The sequence below is a fragment of the Hemitrygon akajei genome, chromosome 2 (genome assembly GCF_048418815.1).
Source record: "Hemitrygon akajei chromosome 2, sHemAka1.3, whole genome shotgun sequence".
NCBI lineage: Eukaryota > Metazoa > Chordata > Chondrichthyes > Myliobatiformes > Dasyatidae > Hemitrygon > Hemitrygon akajei.
This window is the reverse complement of record NC_133125.1, coordinates 24,518,672-24,546,174: the sequence shown is the minus strand read 5'-3', so window position 1 is coordinate 24,546,174 and position 27,503 is coordinate 24,518,672. Positions and strand designations below refer to the sequence as shown.

At 42.9% G+C, this 27,503-nt stretch overlaps 1 protein-coding gene across 4 annotated transcripts in view; it reads left to right on the top strand.

Annotated features, from left to right (window-relative positions):
* Positions 1-27,503, top strand: part of trim36 (tripartite motif containing 36) — a 123,185-nt gene that overhangs the window by 33,897 nt on the left and 61,785 nt on the right. For all 4 annotated transcript variants that reach the window (XM_073068692.1, XM_073068701.1, XM_073068683.1 and 1 more), the window contains one exon: positions 25,540-25,793. In XM_073068692.1, the coding sequence (XP_072924793.1) occupies positions 25,540-25,793 (254 nt within the window). The remainder of the gene's footprint in view (positions 1-25,539; positions 25,794-27,503) is intronic.

Here is a 27,503-nt window from a genome sequence, read left to right as displayed (position 1 = left end):
TTCGGTTAGCGTTAGTGCACTTTGGGCATGCTACAGACAAGAGAAACTCTGCCGATGCTGGAAATCCGAGCAACACACACAAAATGCTGGAGGAACTCAGCAGGCCAGGCGGCGTCAATGGAAAAGAGTACAGTCGACATTTTGGGCTGAGACCCTTCATCAGGACTGGAGAAAAAAAAGATGAGGAATCAGGATTAGAAAACGGAGGGAGGGGAGGTGGTTAAGTAAAGGAGAGGGGGAGAGGTGAAGTAAAGAGCTGGAAGTTGATTGGTGAAGGAGATAAAGGGTTGGAGAAGGCAGAATCTGATTGGAGGCGACCGATGGCCATGGAATAAAGGGAAGGGGGAGGTGCGCCAGAGGGAGGTGATAGACAGGTAAGGAGTTAAGGTGAGAGAGGGAAATGGGAATGGAGAGCAGTGAAGAGGGGGTGTGGGGAATTACTAGAAGTTCAAGAAATTAATGGTCATGCCATCATATTGGAGGCTTCCCACCCTGTTACTTGTAAAATTCCATCCCCTTCTCTCAATTCCTCCGTCTCCACCACATCTGCTCTCAGGATGAGGCCTTTCATTACAGAACTAAGGAGACATCCTCCTTCTTCAAAGGAAAGAGCTTCCCTTCCTCCACCATTCACGTTACCCTCACCCGCATCGCTTCCATTTCGCCCACATCTGCCCTCACACCATTCTCCCACCACCCCATCAGGGATAGGATTCCTCTTGTCCTCGCCTATCACCCCACCAGCCTCCGCATCCAGCAAATAATTCTCTGTAACTTCCGCCATCTTCAACGGGATCCCACCACCAGGCACATCTTTCCCTCCCCCCCCCCCCCCCCCCACATGGTTTCTGCAGAGATCGCTCCCTATATAGCTCCCTGGTCCATTTGCCCCTCCCCACTGATCTCCCTCCTGCCACTTATCCTTGCAAGTGGAACAAGTGCTATACCTGACCCTACATCTCCTGCCTCACTACCATTCAGGGCCTCGAACAGTCCTTCCAGGTGAGGCGAGGCTTCACCTGTGAGTCTTTTGAGGTCACGTACTCTGTATGGGGTACCCGGTGTGGCCTCCTGCATATCGGTGAGACCCAACGTAGATTGGGAGACCACTTCACTGAGCACCTACGCTCTGTCCGCCAGGAAAAGCGGGATCTGCCAGTGGCCACCCATTTTAATTCCACTTCCCAGTCCGATCCCAACATGTCAATCCATGGCCTCCTGTACTGTCGTGATGAGGCCACACACAGGTTGGAGGAACAACACCTAATGTTCTGACTGAGTAGCCTCCAACCTGATGGCATGAACATTGATTTCTCGTACTTCTGGGTAACTCCCCCCCCTTCACCGCTCCCCTTTCCCATTTCCCTCTCTCACCTTATCTCCTCACCTCCCTCTGGTGCTCCTCCCCCTTCCCTTTCTTTCATGCCCGTCTGTCGTCTCCAATCAGATTCCCCCTTCTCCAGCCCTTTATCCCTTCCACCAGTCAACTTCCCAGCTCTTTACTTCACCCCTCCCCCTCTCCCAGTTTCACCAATCACCTACTACTTACTTGTTCCTGCCCTCCCCCCACTTCCTGATCTTTTTCTCTCCAGTCCTGATGAAGGGTTTCGGCCTGAAACGGCAACTGTTTACGCTTTTCCATAGATGCTGCCTCCAGCATTCGGTGTGTGGCGTGTGGACATGTTACTGTATCTTAGTGCCAGAAGCACTGAGACAGTTGTGGGTTGCCCCAGCACAACCCTTGGACTGCGTTGGTCATTGTTGCAAACCATACATTTCACTGTATGTTTTGCTATAACGGTGACAAATAAAGCTGATCTTTAAATATAGATCAATCTTATTGAATGGAAGATCAGGCTTAGTGGACTGACTGGCTTACTCTTGCTATTATTTCTCATGTTTCATTGTATTGATATTTAATAATGCTTAGGGAATTGAAGGTGGAATGCATTAATAAAACATACTGATTAAAATGTCTTTTATTGATGAAAATTCCCTTTTCAGCATCAGAGCTTGGGAGCTATAAGGAGTATTTATTAAGCCCATGAGACTGCCGGCCACTAAATATCATGACTGGTTCTGCATCTCAAGTTTGCTTTCCTGCCTAGTGCTCATATAATCGGAATCTCTTAGTCAAAATCAGAATCAGATTTATTAACAATTGTTAATTTCCTGTTTTGCAGCAGCAATACTGTGCAATACATAAAATATATTATAAATTATAATAACTACAGTTCGCTCTCCTTATCTGTGAGGGATTGGTTCCGGGACCTCCCGCAGATACCAAAAAAGTCCCTTATATAAAATGGCATAGTATTTGCATATAACCTACACACATCCTTCTGTATACTTTAAATCATCTCTAGATTACTTATAACACCTAATACAATGTAAATGTTATGTAAATAGTTGTAACACTGTCTTGTTTAGGCAATATTGACAAGAAAAACACTGTATATGTTCCTCTCGTTCACAACACAAGCAGTGAACGAACGAGACGTGAAGTGAACAATGATCAAACAACGAGTAAAGCTTGTAATATCTGTACAGTAGTTATTACACTCTCTTGTTTAGGGAATAAGGACGCTTTGGAGGAGGCTCAATAATACTAACGTCAAGATCTGTGGAGGTTGAGGGCTGAGGATCTACAAGCATTGAACGTCGAGACTACAGAATTGCAGATGCTTTAGTTAGAAACACTGCTATAGGAAGCTGTCTCTTTTTTTTCTTTGCATCATCAAACAGATCTTGCAAGGTAGCCTTTTTCTTCTATGAGTTTCTTGAGCTCTTCTGGGAACGCTGCTGCGGCCTCGGCATTAGCCGATGCCGATTCTCCCGTGATCTTTACGGTCTTGAGGCTGTAGTGCTTTACATAGCCAGCCAGCCATCCCTTAAACTCTTTTCTCTCGCTCTCATCAACCCCGTCACAGTAGTGCTCATAGAGACTAAGAGCTTTCTCACATATAATTTGGCCATCGACAGGGATATGCTTCTGTGACACGTCCTCTAGCCACACACTCGGTGAGAGACAGCACTTTACACTCCCTCTTAGCCTTTGACCACGTAATTGCTTTCCGGGAGCCATTTTTTCACAGGAATGAGACGCAACGCGAACAATGCTCAAACAATGAGCGCTGGAAGAGCCCTTCCGGGTTTTCTTGATTCGCGGTTGGTTGAGTTCGCGCATGAGGAACTCGCGGATAAGGAGGGCCGACTGTATATGTTAAAAATAAATAAGTCATGCAAAAAGAGCAAAATATAGTGAGAGGAAGAAGCTCTTCTTAAAACATTAATTGTGTGTCCTCAGGTCTCTGCACCTCCTCTCTGATGGTAGTCATGAGAAGAAGGCTTATCCTGGGTGGTGGGAGAGTCCTTTACTGTGTCCAGAAATGTATCAGTCTCAACACAGTGTTTACTCAGTTACTAAACATTCAACCATTTGGGGCAGAATATATCAAAGATCAGCAACTAAAGTTACATTTATTATTAAAATTGACCCAGCTGCATGAATCTGATTGTGGAAATTCTAATTTTAGTGTGTGGATGATCAGAAGGTTAAATTTACACCATACTTGTTGGAATTATTATTTTGTACCCATTTTGAAAGCGTTGCTGAAGTTCCATAAAATTCCTTGCAGGATAACCAGAAATATTTACGAAACGTGAAAGGGATAAATGGGCCAGTTGTGCAATGTGTTTTTCTTCCATGTAATGGGGCCAGATGGGAAAAAATGACAGGCCTGCCTGCCGGCTGGGATGGGGGAGTGTGGACGGAGCTTAGACACAAGCTTTCTTGTTAGATTCAGTAATAAATCCAAAATGGGAAAGTGCGATTACTGTTCAGTGGCTTGACATAGGTTTGGGTTTCATGTGAATTAGCTGCACTGTTCATCTTATCCTTATAGATCAGTGACTCAAAAAAGAAATTATCTTTTCTAATATTTTGTCCCTACAGTTATTCAGTTTGTGTACAACTACAGCTATATTTCATTTATTCCTTCACTGGATGTGGATATGGCTGACAACGCAACATTTGTCCTCAGTCCCCAGTCAGCCCTGAATAGGGGAGGCAGCTAAAAGTCAGTCCCATTGGCAGACCTGGCCATATACAGTCCATAGATTCCAAACCCCGAAAGGACATTAGTGAATCAGATCTTTTTCTCGACAACCATTCAGGACTATTATGGTGACTATTACTGATTCATTTCTATCAGTTATAAATAAATTGACTTTTAAAACATGCTTCAATTTTTACTTTTCCATTTATTGAAAGACATGTTCCTGAGTCAGAGACATTTGAAAGTCATGTGGGTGGGGAAGGGGCAGGGCCTCAGGGTCTGCTAGGTCACTAATCCACTTTACGGTGTCCACACACCATTTAGGCCTCAAGGATGTTTAGACCCACTGGAGCCACCTAAGGTACTAAATTCACTTGCAGGGACTGTTCAGGAGGTGAGAGTGACTAGAATTTGGCCCATTATCTCCATATGTACTTAGGAGCCAGATTTTGTGTGATGTCCTGGTACACCACCAATACAAGTTAATGTACTATTTATACTGTGTAAATGCAAGTTGTTGTTGTGCTGTGTTTCAAACACTGAAAATATGTTCTATTGTGCCAGTTCCCCTTAATGTTTTATACATATTTAAGAGTTTTGTTTATGAGCATTAAGTTTTAGAAATGGATTTTTTTTTTAAAAAACCCTCAAGAGAAGAGTGCAAAGGGAGGTGACAACATCTCCAGGGATGTGTTCAATCTGAGATAAATCCTGTTTGTGGTTGCTTTCTCTGTGGGCGAGACCAGAAATAGAAACCATTACAAACAAGTCTGTAGGGAATTCAGCAGAGTGGTTAGAATTGGAACTCCCTTTCATGTGGACAAGTTAGGAAGGATGCAGGAGGAAAGCTACATACGTATTTGAATGAAACATGCTGAAAAAGTCCAGGAGGGATTTCAGAACACAAGAACTAGGAGCCGGCCATCCAGCAATCTGTGCTGTGATTAGGCTCGGGTTAAACTGGTGTGTTGCTGGGTGGCAGGGCTCAGAGGGCTAGAAGGAACTATCCCACGCTGTATCTATAAATAAACTAACGAATAAATAAATAAATACATCTTCTTAAATCCTCTCCACACCACAGTCCACGCTGCCAGCAGGGTTGTACCATCGGCAAACCTGAACACGTTACACTTGAGCTCCTCATCCAACCCATTGATATGAATTGTGAATAAATGATCTCCTGCACTGATCAGAGCTTCTTAATTCAAATATGACTTTCATTCCTGCTCTAATTTTTCTGTTCATTAACCATTTCTCAACTCATACCATTATTACTTCCAATACCATTATCACTTCCAATACCATTATCACTTCCAATACCATTATTACTTCCAATACTATTATTACTTCCAATACCATTATTACTTCCAATACCATTATTACTTTGAATATCATATGCTATTATTTTGCTTGGCAATTTCTTCTGTGCATGCTTTTCAAGGCATCTATGAGGTCCAAATACTCTGCATCAGTTTGTGAGTTATGAGCATGCTATGTTGGCGCCGGAAGTTCAAAGTGCATTTATTATTAAAATATGTATACATTATACGACCTTGAGATTTGTCTCCTAACAGGCAGCACCGACACAACGAAACTCAAAAGAACCCATTAAAAAAAAGATGGTCAAACACTTAATGTGCAGAGAGAGAAAGAAACAAATGATGCAACAATAAACACAAGCAAATCGCATTCAGAATTGAAGTTCACAGAGAGTCTGTCCCAGACTCTTAGTTCGGCACAGTGAACTGAATTGCCCTGTCCCTTGCCTCAGGCCTGGACACCCTGACCTTTTCAATCTGGCCCAGGACCTAAATCATCGGTCAAACATCAGGTTCAGTTGCTTCGATACACTCCGGGGCCTGGACCCCACCGCCTCAGTTCGGCCTGTATCCAATCTTTCCAATTCAGCCCCGAGCTTAAATCATCGGTCAGACATCAGGTACAGTCACTTCAATATGCTCCGGGGCCTGGACCCCACTGCCTCAATTCGGCCTGTACTTGAAAATGTGGCAACACTTGCACCATCCTTGCCAATTTGATTTGCTGCAAATGAGACATTTCACCGTATGTTTCGATGTCATTGTGACAAATAAAGCCTATCTTTATTTTTATCTTTATTCTTGTTAACTGTATGTCAGTCATTGCTCATGCAACATGATACTTTTTAATTAAGTTCCATTCCACCATAATCATTTGACCTCATATCTTTGTTCTGTTTTCACATTTAAGACCTAAATAACTTCCATTCTTTGTATAAAATTCTATAATTACTGCCCTCTAAAGGCTCTGCAGCTGTCAGTTCATGATTTGATCCTTTCTCATTACACAGTATTGGATCTAAAGTAGCCTGTTCCTAGTTGGTCAAAAACACACTGATCCAGAATAAAAACAACTGTTATACACTCTAGAAGTTCATCAAGTACATCATTATTCCTAAGTTACTTGTCAAGAGTATAAACACTAAAGTGGACAGGTTGGGTCAAAAGGTGTGGTTTTAATTTTATGTAAATACATACTTTGCAATACTGTGTAGAAAATTTAATTCTTTGTATATTCTGGTGTATGTATTCTGGATTCTCAACAATATCTGCCCAGACCTGGGTGTCATTGTACACCAGTCATTGAAGGTGGGCATGCAGGTACAGTCGGCGGTGAAAAAGGCAAATGGTATGTTGGCATTCATAGCAAAAGGATTCGAGTACAGGAGCAGGGAGGTTCTACTGCAGTTGTACAAGGCCTTGGTGAGACCGCACCTAGAGTATTGAGTAAACACAAGGAAATCTGCAGATGCTGGAAATTCAAACAACAACACACACAAAATGCTGGTGGAATACAGCAGGCTAGGCAGCATCTATAGGGAGAAGCAATGTCGACGTTTCGGGCCGAGACCCTTCGTCAGGACTAACCGAAAGGAAAGATAGTAAGAGATTTGAAAGTAGAGGGGGGAGGGGGAAATGCGAAATGATAGGAGTAACCGGAGGGGGTGGGATGCAGCTAAGAGCTGGAAAGGTAATTGGCGAAAGTGATACAGAGCTGGAGAAGGGAAAGGATCATGGGACGGGAGGCCTCAGGAGAAAGAAAGGAAGGGTGGAGCACCAGAGGGAGATGGAGAACAGGCAAACAACTAAGTATGTCAGGGATGGAGTAAGAAGGGGAGGAAGGGCATTAACGGAAGTTAGAGAAATCAATGTTCATGCCATCAGGTTGGAGGCAGTTTTGGTCCCCTAATCTGAGGAAAGACATTCTTGCCATAGAGGGAGTACAGAGAAGGTTCACCAGATTGATTCCTGGGATGGCAGGACTTTCATATGAAGAAAGACTGGATCGACTAGGGTTATACTCACTGGAATTTAGAAGATTGAGGGGGGATCTTATTGAAACGTATAAAATTCTAAAGGGATTGGACAGGCTAGATGCAGGAAGATTGTTTCTGATGTTGGGGAAGTCCAGAACGAGAGGTCACAGTTTAAGGATAAAGGGGAAGCCTTTTAGGACCGAGATGAGGAAAAACTTCTTCACACAGAGAGTGGTGAATCTGTGGAATTCTCTGCCACAGGAAACAGTTGAGCACAGTTCATTGGCTATATTTAAGAGGAAGTTAGATATGGCCCTTGTGGCTAAAGTGATCAGGGGGTATGGAGAGAAAGCAGGTACAGGGTTCTGAGTTGGATGATCAGCTATGATCATACTGAATGGCGGTGCAGGCTCGAAGGGCCAAATGGCCTACTCCTGCACCTAGTTTCTATGTTTCTATTTCCAACTGACTCATTGAATAATTATGCAAATAGCTGACCACAACATTTGAGTACCTTTTACATCTTTCACACGTTACAATTTGCTGTATGCTTTTAGAATGGACATGCGTGATATTTTAGGAGTTATCCAGGAGATCTTTTATATTAACTTTGAAAATGAGATAGTATTAAAAGTAACCAACACAAGAGATTCTGCAGATGCTGGAAATCCAGACTAACACACACGAAACACTGGAGGAACTCAGCAGGTCGGGCAGCGTCTATGGAAAGGAATAAAGTGTCAGTGTTTGGGGCTGAGACCCTTCCATCGATTGTGCTTGACCAGCTGAGTTCCTCCAGCATTTTGTGTGCGTTACTTAACTTCATTTGCCTCCCCAGTCCATAAGAGGGATGCAAGGAGAGCAATTTTGTTCTCTGGCATGCCACACCATAATATTGAATTTGCTCTCAGCTCTGCATGGTGCGCATAGGTCCGAGGCTGCCTGGCACTGACTGTGGCATCATGTGGTTTAACAAACAAGTTTTGAAGTCAGTTTAGAAAGTTCATTTTCATGTCCAGTTGGAAGATGAGGTGTGAAGGCCTTTGGCTCATTTTATCAGCAGCAGGAGTTCATTAGGATTAAACAGATTACCGTAGTTAATGGGTGGAGATGGAGCCTATTGGAGCCAATCAGTGTAATGTATAGTAACCTCACTTTATTGACCGCAGACGGACTTGAGGGAAGAAAATTCTCAAATAAGATGATTGTTCCTGGTGGTCATCATTACAGAGGAATTCAAAGTCCAAAGTAAATTTTATTATCTAAGTACAGTCGGCCCTCCTTTCTCACGGGTTCCGCATGCGCGGATTCAACTAACCGCGGAGCGGGAAAACCTAGAAGTTCTCTCTCCAGCACTCATTGTTTGAGTGTTGTTCGCCTTGCATCTCGTTCAGTTGCTACTTTGTTTCTGTGAAAAAATGGCTCCTAAGAAGCAATTAAGTGGTCAAGGCAATTCCTTAAAGGCTAAGAGTGAGCGTAAAGTACTGCCATCTCTTGCCAAGAAAGTAGAAATCTTAGATCTTTTGAAACGTGGCATGTCGCTTGCCGAAGTGGTCCTCAGCCCTCAACCACCACAGATCCTGACTTTAGTATTATTGAGCCTCCTCCAAAGCGTCCTTATTCCCTAAACAATACAGTGTGGCAACTATTTACATAGCATTTCCGTTCTATTAGGTATTATAAGTATTGTAATCTAGAGATGATTAAAAGTATTACTTGCTGTTTGAGCATTGTTCGCGTCGTGTCTCTTTTGTACCCTACTTGTGTTGTGAGTGAGAGGAAGGAGTTTAAGGTTAGTAAGGGATGGCTGGCTCGCTATGTAAAGTGCTACGGCTCAAGAACTTAAAGATCATGTGAGTATTGGGATCAGCTGATGTCCAGGTGGCATCAATGTTCCCAGAAGAGCTATGATGGTTGCGCCTGTACTGAACATGTACAGACTTTTTTTTCTTGTCATTATTCCCTAAACCATACAGTATAACAATTATTTACATAGCATTTACATTGTATTAGGTATTACAGGTAATCTGGAGTTGATTTAAAGTATACGGGAGGATGTGTGTAGGTTATATGCAAATACTACAGCATTTTATACAAAGTACTTGAACATCCGTGTTTTTTGGTATCCGCAGAGGGTCCTGGAACTTATCCCCCACGGATAAGGAGGGCCGACTGTATATATATGTCACCATAGACAACCTTGAGATTCATTTTCTTGTGGGCACACTCAACAAATCTATAGTTTAGTAACTAAAACAGAACCAAAGATAGACCTCTCAAATAGAGCATTCAGCCTGAGTGCAGAAGAAGACAAACTGCAAATGCAAGTATAAATAGCTGTAAATGTCGAGGACATGAGATGAAGAGTCCTTGAGAGTGATCCCATTGGTCGTGGGAACATTTCAATGATAGGGGTTATAGTGTGGTTATCCCCTTTTATTTAAGAGCCTGACGGTTGAGAGATGGTAACTATTCCTGAACCTACTGCTGTCCCTCATGAAGATGACAGAGTTGGTCATCAAAACTTTGGTTACAATTGGTACCTGTACCCAGCTGGTAGCCCGAGAAGAGTTTCTAAGACTTTTATTTATAGGATAGTACTGCATGTCAGTGATAAGTGAGTACACCATGGATGTGCTGACTGTTAGACTGTGCCTCTGTTAATGAAAGTGGTTGATGAAGTGCTGATGAAGGAAATACATCGTCTGTACATTCCCCTCCATAGATGCTGTCTGATCTGCTGATTTCCTCCAGCATTTTGCGTGTGTTGCTCTGGATTTCCAGCATCTGCAGAACCTTTTGTATTTATGAAAGTGGTCTCCATGTTCTTGCAGTTGAAGTCATTTGTCATTAGAACGACACAGAAAGTAGGGAGAAATGATGCACAGCCTACATAAGCAGGGGAAAATCAGAGCAAAAGTGGTGAGTGGTTTAAATCATCGTGAAGTGTACAATATACTACTAGGTCCAGATTGTAGACAGACAGTCAGATCCACACAAAATTCATATCCCTCATTCAGCTCCTGAAAAATGCAATTGTGTGATCTTTAGAAAACACAAGAGATTCTGTAGATGGTGGAAACCCAGAGCATCACACGCAAAATGCTGGAGGAACTCAGCAGGTCCTCAGCATGGAAATGAATGAACAGTCGACGTTTTGGTCCAAGACCCTTCTTCAGCACTGGAAAGGAAGGGGGAAGATGCCAAAATAAAGAAAAGTGGAAGGAGGGGAAGGAGGACTCGCTAGAAGGTGATAGGTAAAGCCAGGTGGGTGGGAAAGGACAAAGAGGAGAGTGGACCATGGGAGAAAGGGAAGGAGGAGGAGCACCAAGAGGAGGAGATAGGCAGGCGAGGAGAAGAGTGGGGAATAGAAAAAGAGGGAAGGGGGTGGGAAGAAACACCGGAAGGAGAAATCAGTGTTCATGGCATCAGGGTGGAGGCTATGTAGATGGAATATGAGGTGTTGTTCCTCCACCCTGAGAGTGGCCTCGTTATAGCAAAGGAGGCGGCCATGCACCAACATGTGGTAATGGGAATTAAAATGGTTGGCTGCCAAGAAGATCTGCTTTTGGCGGATGGAGTGGAGGTGATCAACAAGGTGGTCACCCAACTTACGTCGGGTCACAGCAGTATAGAGAAAACTGCTTCAGGAGCAGCGGATACAATAGACGACCCCAGTAGATTCACAGGTGAGGTGTTGCCTCACCTGGAAGGACTGTTTGGGGCCTTGAATGGAGGTGAGGAGGGAGGTGAATGGACAGGTGTAAGTGTGGGGATATTTGCTAGGAGGGGGATTAGTGGGGAGGGACATGAATGGAGAAGGGAATTGTGAAGGGAGTGATCTCTGCAGAAAGCGGAGAGTGGGATGGGGTTGAGGTAAAGATGTGTTTGGTGGTAGGATGTGCTGGTAGATGTATTCTCTGCTTTTTGCTTTGAAGTGTTTGCAATATCAATAATCTTTATTTCAAATTCATTAAGAAAGACCGGCGATGTTCAATGTATTCGCACGCTGTTCCACTTTCTCTTAATTAAGAAGAGGGTTAGCTTAGCAACAGAATTTTTGAATCTACATGCATCAGAAAGCTTTATGATCAGCTGAGCAGCTTGATCGACAACAGAGGAGAGAAAAGAGATAATTGTTGGACTTTTACCTTTCACCAGAACTCAGAGCCATTGTTTGTTGTGCAATTGAGAACAATATTGTCTTTCTAGTAAATCACAGTAATGGCCATTTCCAAGTTGTTACATGTCACTGCAAAAACTACCACAGTGTTTCTGAGTGCGAGTCAGCCCTGTACGTCGATGCATCGTACTGCATGGGACGAGGCCATTCCACATGCAACTGTTCTGTTCCCTTCAAACCAGATGGCGTAGCAACTGCAGTCCAACTTGACCTCTCGTGCTCCCCGTAGCCAGCTCCAGGCCCGGCTACTGGCTGGCACGTTCCTGACGCTGCAAGTGTGCCTCAGAGTTCAGGTGTCCCTCACAGAACTGGTGTTTGCGTCAGAGGGCCCACAAGTATCCCGCCAGAAGCTGTGCCGGGTGCGAGCTCCTGAGGGGCTTGCTGCCTGCGGTATGCTGCCTCTAGTCACAGACAGACAGCGACAGGAGCGAGGGAGCAGCTCGAGTGAGGAACAGCTGCAACCTGAGCCAGAGGGGCATGCACACAGTGCACGAGTGTTCATGGGGGAACGCAGGAGGCAAATTTATTTCGTGACCTCTGCACGCAGTGTAAAAACTCGGAGATTTGCATCCTGCTCTATTTTTCTTGGCTGTAGTGGAACAGAGCCAGTTATTTTAATCTGCACAATGGGAATATTGTGAATTGTAGAAATGCACCCGAATGAATGGCCTGACCAAAAACAGAGCAATTTGTGTCTTTGCGATTAGATTCTGCCTTTTGTTACTGAGGAACACGAATGCTTTGTCTTGCTCATAAATGGATTTTGTGTCATATTATAACTTGATATAAATCTGCCAGCTGATTCAGCAACACCTGTCAGTAACCGAGTTCAGGGACATGCAGCAAACCGGGCTCATGGATCTACTTAAGGATTAAATGTAAAGGAACACGGCTGAGGGTATGGGTGTAAACTTTTCATTGAAATAATAAGTGAGGCAGTATTTTTTTCATTTATCACAGCCTTGCTATTTTTAGACCACAGCTTCGGATAACTAGGCCACCGCAACTGGCAGATTGCATGCGTTCATACGGCCTTGACTGCTACTTCCTGTTATCTTAGAAAGGACTTGCTGGCTTGGAGAAGGTCCAGAGGAGGTTTATGAGAGTGATTCCAGGAATGAAAGGGTTAATGTATGAGGAGCATTCGATGGCTCTGGACCTGTACTCACTGGAGTTGAGAAGAACGGGGTTGGGGGGTTGGGAGGGGGAATCTCATTGAAACTTTCCGAATATTGAAAGGCCTAAATAGAGTGGACATGCAGAGGGTGTTTCTTATAGTTGACGACCAGAGGATGTCCCTTTAAAACAGAGATGAGGAGGAAATTCTTTAGCCAGAGGACAGAGAATCTGTGGAACTCATTGCCACAGAAGGCCATGGAAGTCAAGTCATTGGGTATATTTAAAGGGAAGGTTGATAGGTTCTTGATTAGTAAAGGTATCAAAGGATGTGAGGGAGAAGGCAGGAGAATATGATTGAGAGGGAAAATAAATCAGCCATAATTGAATGGTGGAGCAGGTTCAATGGTGGGGGTGGGGGGGGGGGATGTCCTAATTCTGCTGTTAGGTCTTATGGTCTTTTACTCATTTTGGGATAAGATGTTGAAAGAAAGAATGCATGGTGTAGAATGACCTAATGTGGAACATATAAGATGCCTCTATTAAACATACGGGCATCAGTTAAAAGTAGTAAATAAGCTCTATCCCTAAAAGTGGGAGTAACATTTAAATGAAAGTTCTCTGCTTTCTTCTCGGCTGATTCATTACTTGCCTGCTGGATGCGAGCAGGAGTATGGCAGCAGGGGTGTGCAGTTGAGGATTCTGGACCTGAGTAGGAGTTCAGGCTGAGTTCCTAGTCTGGCCAGAGGAAGGCCAAAACTCAGGAATGGTTGGCGACTGACACCAGGAAGGTCCAGGAGCTCTTTCAGGGTCTCTTCTGCTCCTGTTGGCCCACAAAGATTTCTAACAGACTCTGATTAATATTTAAGTTAGCTTTTTTTTTGCCAGTGGCTCATTCTGCTGTGGCTCTGGTGCCAGACAGCAGATTGCACAGAGTTCTCCCTTTCGTGTTGCTAGTATTATGTTGCAGCATTGATACCATCACTGAAATATTAAGTAAGGCCCCCATCTACTTTCAACAGGATGCCCGATGGACTGACATAAGTACTGTGCTATAGAAGGTGTTCAGTTGCAGTCGGCCTTTATTAGAAAAGAGTGGGCAAATCACCCATTCCATTTCAACTGCTCCTTTTTTTCTCCTGGCAGGATGAGGCAGGAAGAATGGTAATTTTATTTCACTCAGAACTACAAGTGCTTCATTTTTCACACTCCTAAAAATGAAAACCCAGCAAATAAGACTACATTCATGAAGAGGGAAGTTGAAATTCCAAATTTTAACTGTAGGGTCTTTCTGCTTTAAATTGTGCAGGATCACATTTTCTGGCTGATAGTGGTCTTTCTCTGTTCCCGCTTTATAATGTGTTTAAATAAAATAATTTATTATGGATTCTAAGGCCTTGTGCACTAATCCTCCATGGTTAATGCGCCTGACGCCTTCTAATTAGTGTAAGCTTTAACTTCACATCAATTTAGCACCGAAATATCTTTTTAATTAGCAGTGCAAAGGTGTCAAATTGGAAAAAAATACAAACGTTCTTTCTGTAGATGTCCTTCTTAACTCTATAAGGAATGCTGCAGTTCATCAGAGTCTGTTTGCAATCTGCTTCTGTGCCCACTGTCTCATCCCAGTGAACGTCATATCCCTGGTAACATTCAATTTCACATGATGTTTTTGACAAATTCAATAATCTTTGAAACAACAATAAGATAAGTTGATAACCCAGTTCAGTCCAGAACACGGAAATGTCACCGATATGTCAGCAACACCCACATATAAGCCTGGGTATTAGAATGCTAATGCAAACTAGATAGATACTAGTGTTCCTGTGAAATTCTTTTAATAGAAGTATTAACTTATTTATTTTAATTGCTTAATATTCTCCTTGTGGTGTTTGGATTCTCCTTAGAGTTACAAAATCTAAGAACAGAAGTAAAATTGTACAAGGCATTGGTGAGGCCAAATTTGGAGTATTGTGTACAGTTCTGGTCACCGAATTATAGGAAAGATGTCAACAAAATAGAGAGAGTACAGAGGAGATTTACTAGAATTGTTACCTGGGTTTCAGCACCTAAGTTACAGGGAAAGATTAAACAAGTTAGGTCTTTATTCTTTGGAGCATAGAAGGTTGAGGGGGGACTTGATAGAGGTATTTAAAATTATGAGGGGGATAGATAGAGTTGACGTGGATAGGCTTTTTCCATTGAGAGTAGGGGAGATTCAAACAAGAGGACATGAGTTGAGAGTTAAGGGGTAACATGAGGGGGAACTTCTTTACTCAGAGAGTGGTAGCTGTGTGGAATGAACTTCCAGTAGAAGTGGTAGAGGCAGGTTCGATTTTGTCATTTAATAAAAGATTGGATAGGTATATGGACAGGGAAGGAATGGAGGGTTATGGGCTGAGTGCAGGTCAGTGGGACTAGGTTAGGCTAGGCGTTAGGCACGGACTAGAAGGGCCGAGATGGCCTGTTAACGTGCTGTAATTGTTATATGGTTATAAGTAGAATTACCAACAGAATACCCATTATTGCAGGCGGTAATTGCTCAGCTAACAATTGAGTTTGGTGCAATGATGGTACACACTGTTCTTAAAGATGCATTTGCACATACCCTTTTATGATGTAATAGATGGAAAATTCCCATACGCACCATAGCATATGAAAGATGTAGTATTGATGTGCATAGTCAAAGATGCTTTCCTAGTGAATTTAGGTCGTAGATGTACTGCTGTTGTCATGCTTCCTGGGTGTGCAGTGGATGTCATTCTGCATTCCCATCTCTGTCTCTTTGGAGTCCAATTCTATCATGTGTACCATAGCCCCATGGGACTGGTCCATAAATCTGCTCCCTTTCTAACTCAGAATCTGAATCTGGTGTCGTGCCAGCACGTGTCGTGAAATTTGTTAAGTTAGCGGCAGCAGTACAATGCAATATATAATAATATAGAAAAAAAGAAAATCATTTACAGTAAGAATATGTATATTAAGGTTCAAAGTAAAATTTATTATCCGAGTACATACATGTCACCACACACAACCCTGAGACTCTTTTTCCTGTGGGTGTAGTCAGCAAATCTATCAAATGGTAACTGTAAACAGGATCAATGAAAGAGCAAGTAGAGCATAGAAGACAACAAACCGTGCAAAGGCAAATATAAATAAACCGCAATAAATAATGAGACTAGAAAATAGCGAGGTAAAGAGTCCTTAAAGTGAGATTATTGGTTGGGCCAGCTGAGTTTGAGCAGCCCAGAAGTGCTGAACCTTTAACAATGCACGGTCGAAGTTTCTTTCTCTGTTTGTCAATCTCCACTGTAACATGTACTACTCCCCTCCCCCACCGTAAGTCTTTAAAGTCAATCTAGCCCCTTCAGGGGTGAGATGCTGCAACTTCTGCTTGTAAACCGTCTCTGACACCAGCGATACTGCAGCACCCGTGTCCACCCGCACCCTCAATATGGCCTCAACTGAACGAGCGGTCACCCAATGATCTTTTCTCCCTGAAACATAGAACTTGCAAAGCTTTTTCAACCACAGAGTGAGAATCACTCAGTCTGTCCTCAGTGTGACCCATCTTGTTCACATGTTTCTTTGCAAAAGTCATTTTTCTTTATTACAGGGCTTTTGGATGAAAGTGTCTTTTTACTTTTACAGACGTGTTCAGTATGTCCCCTTTTGCCAGCTTCAGCAGTCTGAATCCTTGTACCAGCATTCTTTTGCTGAATGGCCAGCTTTGCCGCAACAGAAACACTGACTCCCAATAGGTGTCTCATTCTTAAAATCAACAGAAACTTGATTAACTTGGGAAGATGTGCTTTATAGCTGTGCTTCTTTAGCTGCCATCTCCATTGATGTATTAATCTGAATTGCCTTCTGTAATGTTAGCCTGTTTTCTGTAAGCAAATGTTTCTGACTCATCTTACCTCGCAGACAACATGTGAGTCTATCACGTCATTCAGCAACTGCCCAAAATCACAGTGTTCAGACAATTGCTTCAGCACCACTACAAACTGGAATAGACTTGCCTCCCTCTTGAAGTCTAAGCCCCTCAGTAGTAATAAAGGCTTAGTTGAATAATAGTCCTTGAAGACTTTAATTATGTCTTCATAAGGCTTATCACCTGGCTTAGCCTATTGCTGTAGACTGCATAATAAATTAAACATATTTTCACTCATCACAATCAGAAAAGTTAGAACATGAATATCATCTGAAATTTGATTTCCCAGAGCCAAATGTTCAAATTTTTCAGTATATGAACTCCATTGCTCTGTCGTTTCGTCATACAACCCCATGCTTACAAACTTTGCCGCCGTTTTCAAGCGCAGTTTCATTCCAGAGAAGTTAACTAGTCTTCCCTGTCTCTCTCTTTTCGAATGGTTCCATTCTCATTCTCTCCCGCAAGACGAGAAGATCAGGAGCAAACGTGCAGCTGTTTATTTTATTTGTAAGCCATCTACCCAGGATGCCCCCTCATATTACATTCAGTACGTAACACACAGGTAAACTTGCCAGCAACCTGTAAGGGTCAAAATATACACAAATACATAACAATTCAGGACTTGTGTGGCTCCCATGACATCGTGTCTAAGTCCCCCACTTTTTACAAGACGTGCTGCCTTCCAAGTGTACGTTTAACCTTAATACACTGCACCTCTTAAATTACTAACACCCCTAATCACACTACACCTGCTCAACGGATAACACTCTTCAATAAAAGCATCTAGAAAAATATCAGAGGGTGATGATAAGCTTTCACTGAAGCACTGACGTCAGCAATTACAATACTGATATCAGCAGTGTGTAATAAACAAAGTTACCGAGTACTCTTGTTTCTAATATTAGCCTTTAGTTTGAGTTGACAGTCCAAACTCTGTACTCCCTTCGAATTGAGTCACTACAAGAAAATCTTTACGGTAGTGAGGAGATCATAGTTCCCCCGGTCAGTGTGATCTCAGGAACCTAGGACAGCTTGAAAACAGGAGGTGCAGGAAATAAACTGGCAAAGTATTTGCTGCTTTAGTTCATATCTGCAGTTTTCATTAACTGCTGACGGGTCATTGATTTCAGATGTGAAGGTTTTTTGACCCGACCTGATGGGTTAGTAATGTTAAGTGTTTCCGGTACTATATTTCTAAATAAGGTATATTTCTAGTTTTTATTTCAGATATCCAATGTCTGTGGCTTTTTTTTTATTGGAATGTTGTTTCTCACTCAGGTCCTTTGAGTCATGCTGTTCTGAGGGGCAACATAGTTGGGTGGTCAGGTAGTGATGGAACAGCTTTCAGCTCAGAGGCAGTGAAGATTTTATTGGTTGTGAATGACTGTTGCTATATAACGTGAGATAGGAGGAGATTCATCCTAAGGTAGCAGCTGATATTTACACTTCCTCAGGAACAGCATTCAATTTCAAGTTTATTGTCACCTGCCTGTACTGTACATATGCTTTATACGACCAAACCAAACAGTGTCCTCCAGACCACACTGCACCACAGAACATAAAACACACACAGCATATAAACCAAAATATTACCATAAGTAAATGAATAAAGTAAAATTCAACATGCAAGTGGCACGCAGCATAGACAAACAGTAAAATGTGAACTGGTGACGAGGCCTCAGTGGTGGCATCAGTCTCACAGTCTGGTCGTCCCGGTCCTGGTGCGTCTGGACCTCCTTCCTGACGGTAGTGAGTTAAAGGGATTGTAGGATGGGCGGCAGGGATCGTCAACAATGCTTCAGAGTTTATGACAAAATTACTGTTCTGATTCCCAAAATGTTCCGTATTTCAAATGGTCTGGAAAAGTTCCACATTACATCAGCCTGAGGAGGAAAATGCAGGGATTGTAGTTCATTCTTTTGTTCATGTAAATAAAATTTTCAATTCTAGCATGCTTTTCACAACTCAATATATCTTAAAGCATTTACTATTCCAGTGGCTAATTTATAACATTCCCAATTAAATAAATGACTAGATTATGGACCAGATCTTGCAAGGAATTGTTGGAATTTCCCTATATTTGGGCTACTAAGTTTGGGATTCTCAAGGGAAAGCAGAACTCCTAAACACACTGCCTATTCTTTGCTAATTATTTCCCTTGGGACAACTGTGGTGGAACACCGGCATGATGCTCTTTCCTAATGGTTATCAAGTGTTCTGAAGTGATCTTATGTTTTGCCAGTTTTTATTTGCCTTTCTTAATTCTTACATTTTTATCATATGATTTATTTTTTAGTAGTGTTCATTGATTTTGAATGCTAGAAGCATTCCTTTTTTGACAGATTTCAAGTGTTTTAACTGTTTCAGTGGTGGAGTGGGTTCTGACTGCTCCCAATGACAGCATCGCTTACACAAGACCTTGCCTCTCTGCAGGTTCCTGAAAGTTCTGAAGTGTTTTATGGGAGGGTTAGAGTACAAGGGCTCAGCCACAGGCGAACAGTGTCTGCGAGCAGCCCTGAGTGTCAGGAGTGAGAGTGCAGCCTTCCCCAGGACAGGATGAATGGCTGCCAGCCATTAGGATGAAGGATGGCCATACACCAGTGTGGGGATGAGAATGAAAATAAGTCAGCCATGATTGAATGGCGGATCAGACTTGATGGGCTGAATGGCCTAATTCTGTTCCTATGTCTTATGGTCTTACATAATCTAGGGTGTATGTACTGGATCAATCTCTGTAAGCTCTAGACACTGTTGTGTGTGAAAATCCCAGGAGATCAGCATTTTCTGAGATACTCAAACCACCCCATCTGGCACCAACAATCACTCCACAGTCAAAAACACATAGATCACATTTCTTCCCCATTCTGATGTTTGGTCTGAACAGCAACCGAATCACCTGACCATGTCTGAATGTGTTTATGCATTGAGTTGCTGCCACATGATTGGCTGATTAGATATTTGCATTAGTGTGCAGGTGTACTTAATGAAGTGGCCACTGAGTTAATGTGCATGTAGCCAGAATCTGCATAGGTGTGTGTGTTTTTACATGTGCCCATTCATGAGCACGTGTGTCTGTGTGTGTGTGTGTGTGTGTGTGTGTGTGTGTGTGTAAGAGAGCATGTAGTCAAAACGTATATATGGAGTATTTGCTTTTATATTAGTACCTGTTTGTCTGTGAATGTGTATATGTCTATTTATCTGCATCTGTGGTTGAAGTGCACATGTGTTTGTATGTCAGTGTGTATTCAGAGTGTGTATGTGCTGAGTCTGTTGCTCAGAGCCAGCTTCTGTCTCTTGCCCCCGGGTCAAGTCCACACTCTCTGAAGCCCGGTGTGGTAGTTGACGTCCCTGGAAAAGAATTCATGCACAGATGTTTTCCCGAGTGATTGCATGCTCTTAACCTTTAGGGGCTAACCACAGTGAAGCCTGAAGGGCCTCAATAATAACAATATTAAGTAGTTTATTAATCGCAAATGGGAAATTCTTTCATTACAGCAGCAACATTTAAAAACACACTTGGTGTGCAGACAACAAATAATAAAATACGCATTAATAATGTACAAAATAATAAAACAGTGACTATTGTACTATAATGTGTGATCTCCTAGAAACTATAGAAAACATCAAAAACCTACAGCACAATCCAGGCCCTTCGGCCCACAATGCTGTGCCGAACATGTACGTACTTCAGAAATTGCCTAGGGTTACCCATATCCCTCTATGTTCTCCTGTCGCACAGAGATGAACTGTTGAATATGCTTATTGCATTTGGTAGGAGAGATTTTCTGTAACGATCCTTGTGACAGCGAGGCTGAATGAGTCTGTTCGAAAGGGGGCGCCGCTGCGTATTCAGTTGGTCATGGAAAGGTTGTGCCTGATTGTCCACGATGGATAACAGTTTGTTTCGTGACCTCCTCTCCATCACTAACTCAAAAGAGTCTGGGTTGTAGCCAAGGATGGAGCCAGCCTTTTTACATCATCAGCACTGTTGACTGCAATATTGAGGACCAAGCTGATTTGACTGTACAATGTCACATCTGAAGACTTATCAAGGTTTAGCTTGTAGGTCGAAAGCAATTGTGACCCATTTTCCAATAGCAGCAAGCTCTTGCCCTCGACATGGATTCAGAGCTGAACGAGACGACATTCCACCTTAGGTTGCCATTTGTAATTCATTCATCCATAGTAAGCAAAAAAGCAGGTTGCTCAGGACTTTTGTACTGCTTGACAGATGTCCTGGATTATGGACAATATTCCCACTAACATCCCAACATGTGCAAATGCAGTTTTCCAGATATTACACAGTAAAATTTCCAGTGAACTCAGTAACTGTAAAGGGAGTGCTGAGATAGGGTCTTGGTGGGTTTTGTGGAAATCCAGGAAGTGGGGTCCTGGTGAGTTTAAAGATTACACAGGGATCACCTCCTGGTGAGCCAGGTGCTAAATCAATAGGATTTCCTAACAATGGGATTGAGCTTTGGTACAGTTTTACAGTACTTTGTCCAGTTCTTTGAGATTTAGCAGAAACTAAACAGTGAAAATCCAGTGATGATGCAGTCCAGGGTTACATTCGGCCCTTTGTTCTGTTTGGGGACTGTTCAGTTTTTCAGCTGATCTTCCTGTTGTTTCTGCACTCTCATTCAATGCAACTTAAATGAGAACGTACACAAAGAAGTTAGATAATTCCGAGAGGCCTTTCACAGAGCTCTAACCTTAAAGCTGCCTTGCATTTAACCTGTTTCTCAGTCTTGTGTCACTGCTGTTGACATTAGGGATATGCAAAGCTGACAGTCATTGAAGTTCTGCCAAAAACAGTTGTTGGGATGTACCTGCACCATCTATTTTTCACTGACATTTTGAATAAAACACCTGGTTCGTTTTTCACCTTTAAAATTCTCAATTCCTTTTAATTGTGCTTTTAAATGGTAAATAGCTAAAGACGGGTCTTTAGAGAAGGTTCTCAAGAATGATCCCAGGAATGAAAAAGTTAATGCATGAGGAGTTTTTGATGCTCTGGGCCTGTACTTGCTGGAGCTTAGAAGAATGAGAAGGGATCTCATTGAAGCCTAACAAACTTTGAAAGGTCTACATAGAGTGGACAGGGAGAGGTTGTGTCCAACAAGAGTGAGTCTAGGATCAGAGGGCACAGCCTCAGAATAGAGGAGCGTCCCTTTAGAACAGAGATGAGGAGGAATTCCGCAGAGGGTGGTTAATCTGTGGAGTTCATTACCGCAGAGGCTGTGGAGGTCAAGTGGAGTTTGATAGGTTCTCGATTGGTAAGGGCATCAAAGGTTATGGGGAGAAGAAAGGAGAACGAGGGTGAGAGGAATAATAATTCAGCCAAGATGGAACTGTGGAGCTGAACTGACTGTGGGTCAATTTCTACACCTATGTCTTATGGCCTTATGGTCCAGGTCCATCTTCCCTCCCTAATTCGTGTGATTCAGATTTGGAGCGTTCTTTGAAGAACATCAAAGAAAGATAGGCTGGGCTGTCTTTGGCTTTGTTCATATTCGAGTGTCCCAATCAGTTTGAACCATTGATTTGACCTTGGTTTTAATTGACATTGATGAGTTTTTGTTATTGATAAGTTACTCTGGGCTGATTATTAGTATAGATTGACTCATTCCTACCTCACCGACTAAAGCTAATAGTCTTATGAATAAACCAATAAACTTTAAATAATAAATGTGTCCCTGTTCTCAGAATTGTGTACCTTCTGAAGTGTGCACATGTTCCCTTCTCCACTCTCCTCGCCTTGGCTCGACAATGTGAACACCGTCCATCACTAACAGGCTTGCTGGAAATTATCTCTGAATTTGTAATGATGTTATTTATGAAATGGGATTGGTGGGATTGATATAACCTACTAACTACCTACTTCTCAGCTGAGAAAGCTGAGGCTTGCGGTTATAATTCAGCTGAGGAGGGAGGAGGAGGAAGGGTCAATTCCCTGTTCTGCTCATCTCATTATAGGAAGGATTTGGTAGCTCTAGAGTGGGTGTGGAGGAGATTTATCCGGATGCTACCTGGATGAGAGAACATGATTAATGAGGAAAGGTTGAGTGAGCTGGAGCATTTCTCATTGGAGCAAAGAAGGATGAGAGGCGACTTGATAGACGTGTATAAAATTATGAGAGGCATAAATTATGAGAGACAATGGCCAACACCAAAGAACATTACAAAAGGTGATTGGAGGAAACTATAGGGGGGATATCAGAGGGAAGTTTTTTGTTGTACAGAGTGGTGGGTGTGCGGTACACACTGCCAGGAGTGCTGGGAGAGGCTGATACAATAAGGACATAAGAAAAATGCAGGGTGATGGGCTATGTAGGAGGCAAGAGTTTGATCACAGAGTAGGTTCATGTACAAAGTAGTCAGGCACAAAATTGTGGGCCGAAGGGCCTGTACTGTGCCGTACTATTCTATGTTCTATTGATTTCCAAGGTTCACCCGGATGCGATTTTCAGGAGAGCTTTCAAGTGACTGCCTGCCTACCTGTTTTCGGCTAAAACAAATAGTCATTCTTCACTGGTAGATGCGTGTTTCTGAGTCCGAAGTCTCCAGTTTCAAATCGAACTCCGGCGGTGGCGTGGTAGCATAACATTTCACAGTGCCAGCGATTGGGGTTCATCGCCCACTGCTGTCTGTAAGGGGTTTGCACATTCTCCTCGTGACTTTGTGGATTTCTCTGGGGGTGCTCCGGTTTCCTCCCACCTTTTGCGGGCGTGCTATGTTAGTGCCAGAAGCGTGGCGGCGTATGTAGGCTGCCCCCAGCCCATCCTTGCACTGTGTTGGTCGGTGGAAACAACACCTTTTTCTCTATATTTTGATGTACATATGACAAGTAAAGCTAATCTTCCAGACTTCTAAGTGAAGAAGTGTGGCTCATGACGCAGCCTATTGTATAAGAGTTAAGCGGAGTTCTCTGCTTTCAACTTAAAGGTCCTGCAGGACGAGGGATCTTTACCTGGTGGCCTGCCAATATTTATCCTTGACAGAACTTTACTAAAAGAAGGTCATTATCTCCTCACGCAGCAGTTTGAGGAAGCTTGCTGAGAGCATACTGACTGCTCTACTAATCTGCAAAAATGGCTGCATTTCAAACAGCTTCGCTGACTGCAGGTTGAGAGGTGTGAAGTAAACTGCGAATCTCTTCCCCTTTGTGTCTCCCTCTCAGTTGTAGCTTTCTAATTGCAGTTATTTTTAGGCACATGGGTGGGAGAGCTATGGAGGGAGGGCTACAGACTGGGTACTGGTAGATGTGTGAAGCAGAAAAGCAGGCCAGCAGGAACTAGGTGAGCCAAAGGACCTGTTACTGTGCAGTAGTGATTGAGTCATAAAATACTACAGCACAGAAACAGGCCTTTCAGCCCATCTAGTCTGTGCTGATCTGTTATTCTGCCTAGTCCCATCAACTCGACCTGGAGCACAGCCCTCCATACCCCTCCCTACCCCTCCCACCCATGTACTTACCCAAACTTCCTTTATCCACATCCACCTCTTGCACTGACAGCTCGTTCCACACTCACACCACCTTCCGAGTGAAGAAGTTTCCCCTCTGGCTCCCTTTAACTTTTTCACCTTTCTCCCTTAATCTATGACCTCTCGTTCTAGTCTCGCCCAACGTAAGTACATTGGGAAGAAACCTACTTGTGCTTACCTTATCTATACACCTCATAATTTTGTAAGTAATCTATTAATTATATGATCTGTGGCTCTACACATTTAAACTATTTGCAGTGGTGCTCAGCAAATCCCCAAGTGGGTGGACAGAAACTGTTCCAACAAGGCTGACAAAATCTGTGAAGTCAGTGAGAATGAAAACATGAAATAAATCTGAAGATGTTTGAGTTGTTCAGCAAACTGGCCAGTGTCTGTCGAGAGAGAGGGGGTAGAGAGAGCATTTTATCATAACAATTTTCCATTAGAACTAAAATGTTCCCTCTCTCTCTCTACAAATGTTACCTGACCTGTTGAGTTTCTCCAGCACTTGGTATCTGATTTCAGATTTCCTACATCAGCGGTATTTTATTTCTGGGAAGAAGAGGTGCTACAATGGTTAGTTAATATGATATGGCCTGTCATACACCACCAGCAAAAATGTAAAAATTATCCACATTTCTAGAGCAACACACACTAAACGCTGGAGGAACTCAGCAGGCCAGGCAGCATCTATGGAAATGAATAAGATCTGGCTGAGACCCTTCTTCAGGACTGGAAAGGAAGGGGGAAGACCCCAGAATATAAAGGTGGGGGGGCAGGGGAAGGAGGCTAGATGGAAGGTGATAGATGAAACCAGGTCGTTTGGAAAGGTCAAGGGTTGAAGAAGAAGGAATCTGATAGGAGAGGAGAGTGGACCATGGGAGAAAGGAAAGGAGGAGGCAACCCAGGGCAAGATGATAGACGAGTAAGAAGGGGCAAAAGGTCAGAGTGGGGAAATTACCGACATTCAGCAGTAACATATTAAGGAGATGGAAATCTTTCTGAAAATTTTTAGATAAAGCATTTGATATGCTGATAAGAATGATAGCTTCATCCAATTGCTTTTAAATCGAGTTGTGTGTCCAGAACGCTGTTTTGAAATAGCAGATTAGCCTGCATAGGGGGAGGGAAGTGTCAGTAAATTCCTCACTAATAAACGTGAGTAAGTAATTCGGTTAATCGCTCTTGAAGGGATGCACCTAGTGCTGGGTCGGACATGCCGAGCTGATCAAAAGCTATTGGCTAATTGAGTGCGCTTTGTGTTGAGTGCAAGACTGACAGGGCAGAAGCACAAAGCAAGAGAATATCGTGGCTGGTGAAACAAAATTCAGATGGAGCAAGGTTTTACTCCCTGTCCTGATGACAGTCAAATATAGGATGACTAAATTGTACGCGTGGATAGGGCGAATTAGATGAATCGTGATGTTGAAGGGGCAGCCCTTTCACTCGTAGTTTCCTTTCATTTCAGAGGAATGGAGAGAAGTCGAAAAGAGAAGCGACTGACTTGATTGACAGGCTCTGCAGCATCCTGGAGCAGCGCAAAATGAAGCTGATCAAGTCAATCGAGGACAGCCAAAGCTCAAAGCTGGAGAGGCTGCATTACCAGATGGACGAATATCAGGGAATGTTGGAGAATAGCGGACTGGTGGGCTATGCTCAGGAAGTTCTGAAGGAAACAGACCAATCCTGCTTCGTGCAGACAGCAAAGCAGCTGCACACGAGGTAGGTCCACTAAAGTTATTATCTATAGCTCACAGGATTTCAAAGTGAGTTTATTATCAACGTATATATTTATAGCCATATTCTACCTTGAGGTTCACTTTCTTGCAGACATTGACAGGAAAATAAAGAAATGCAATAAAATTAATGAAAAAAATAACAAAGACTAACAACCAATGTGCAAAAGGAGACAAATCATGAAAACAATAAAAATATAGTAAATAATACTGAGCAAAAATATTGTCCTGACAGAGGGTCAGTATGGTAATGTAAAGCTATTTCTGTCCCAGCAACCCAGGTTTAATTCCACTGCTGTCTGTAAGGAGTTTGCAGGTTCTCCCTATGTCTATGTGGTTTTCCTCTGTGTGCTCCGGTTTCCTCCCAAATTCTAAAAACGTTCGGATTACCAGGTTAATTGGTCACTTTGCTACAACTAGGCAGTGCAGGCTCATTGGGTTGGCAGGGCCTGTCACTGTGCTGTATCTCTAAATAATTTAAATATTTCTTGAGAAGATGAAACTAAGCTGTACTCTCAACTTTGGCGGTGTATGTAGAAACTCCCTAAGTCATCTCAGAGCATCTTTTTATGGGAAAAAAAAATACTCTGGGATGATTCAGGGTTATTCTACATACTCTACCACTGTAACATGCACAAAATGCTGGAGGAACTCAGCAGGTCAGACAGCATCTATGGAGATGAATAACCTGCCGATGTTTTGGGCTGAGACCTTCTTCAGGACTGGAAAAGCAGGGGGACGATGCCAGAATAAAAAGGTATGAGGAGGGGAAGGAGGCTAGCTGAATGGTGATAGGTAAAGCCAAGTGGGTAGGAAAGGTACAGGGATGGAGAGGAAGGAATCTGGTAGGAGAGGAGAGTGGACCATTGGAGAAAGGGAAAGAGGAGGGGACCCGGGGGGAAATAATAGGGAGGCAAGAAGAAGTGATAGGCAGGTCAAAATGTTGACCGTTCTCATTTCCTAGATGCTGCCTGGCCTGCTGAGTTTCTCCAGCATTTTGTGTGTTTTGTTTTGGTTTCCAGCATCTGCAGATTTTCTCATCTTTGTGAAAAGAAGTAAAAGGCCAGAGTTGGGAATAGAAGGGGGGGGGGAGAAATCAATATTCATGCCATGAGGCTACCCTGAAGAGTTATGAGGTATTGTTTCTCGAACCTGGGGGTAGACTCATCTTGGCGCAAAGGGAGGCCAGGGACTGGCATGCTGGAGCATTACTCTACCAACGTATTATAATTTTGTTGAAAGGCTGAGGATTGATGAGTTCTGCCTACTTCTATTGCATCAATATCTGCCTAGTTTTTCTTCCAAACTTTAAACGATAGTTACATGAAGTAAATCCCAAATGCCTCTCACAATACATTTCAAATGCATGGAGATCCATTAAACTGGAAGAGCTGAGTTGTAGAGTAGATTGAACCTGTGGTGATGGAGTGAACCTTTCCTCGGACTTTGTTTGAAATCTTTCCAGTGCATTTGTTAAGAAACTCTTGATAAAGAATGATTGATAAATTTAGTCCGAAGACTTCAGAATCAGAATCAAATTTATTATCACTGAGATATGTAATGGACTTTGTTGGTTTGTGGCACCACTACTGACTCAGTAATGACTCGGAGTTACAAAATCAATGAAATGGTGCAAGACGAATAATAAGATGGCGCTCATGGACCATTTAGAAATCTGGTGGCAGAGTGGATAAAG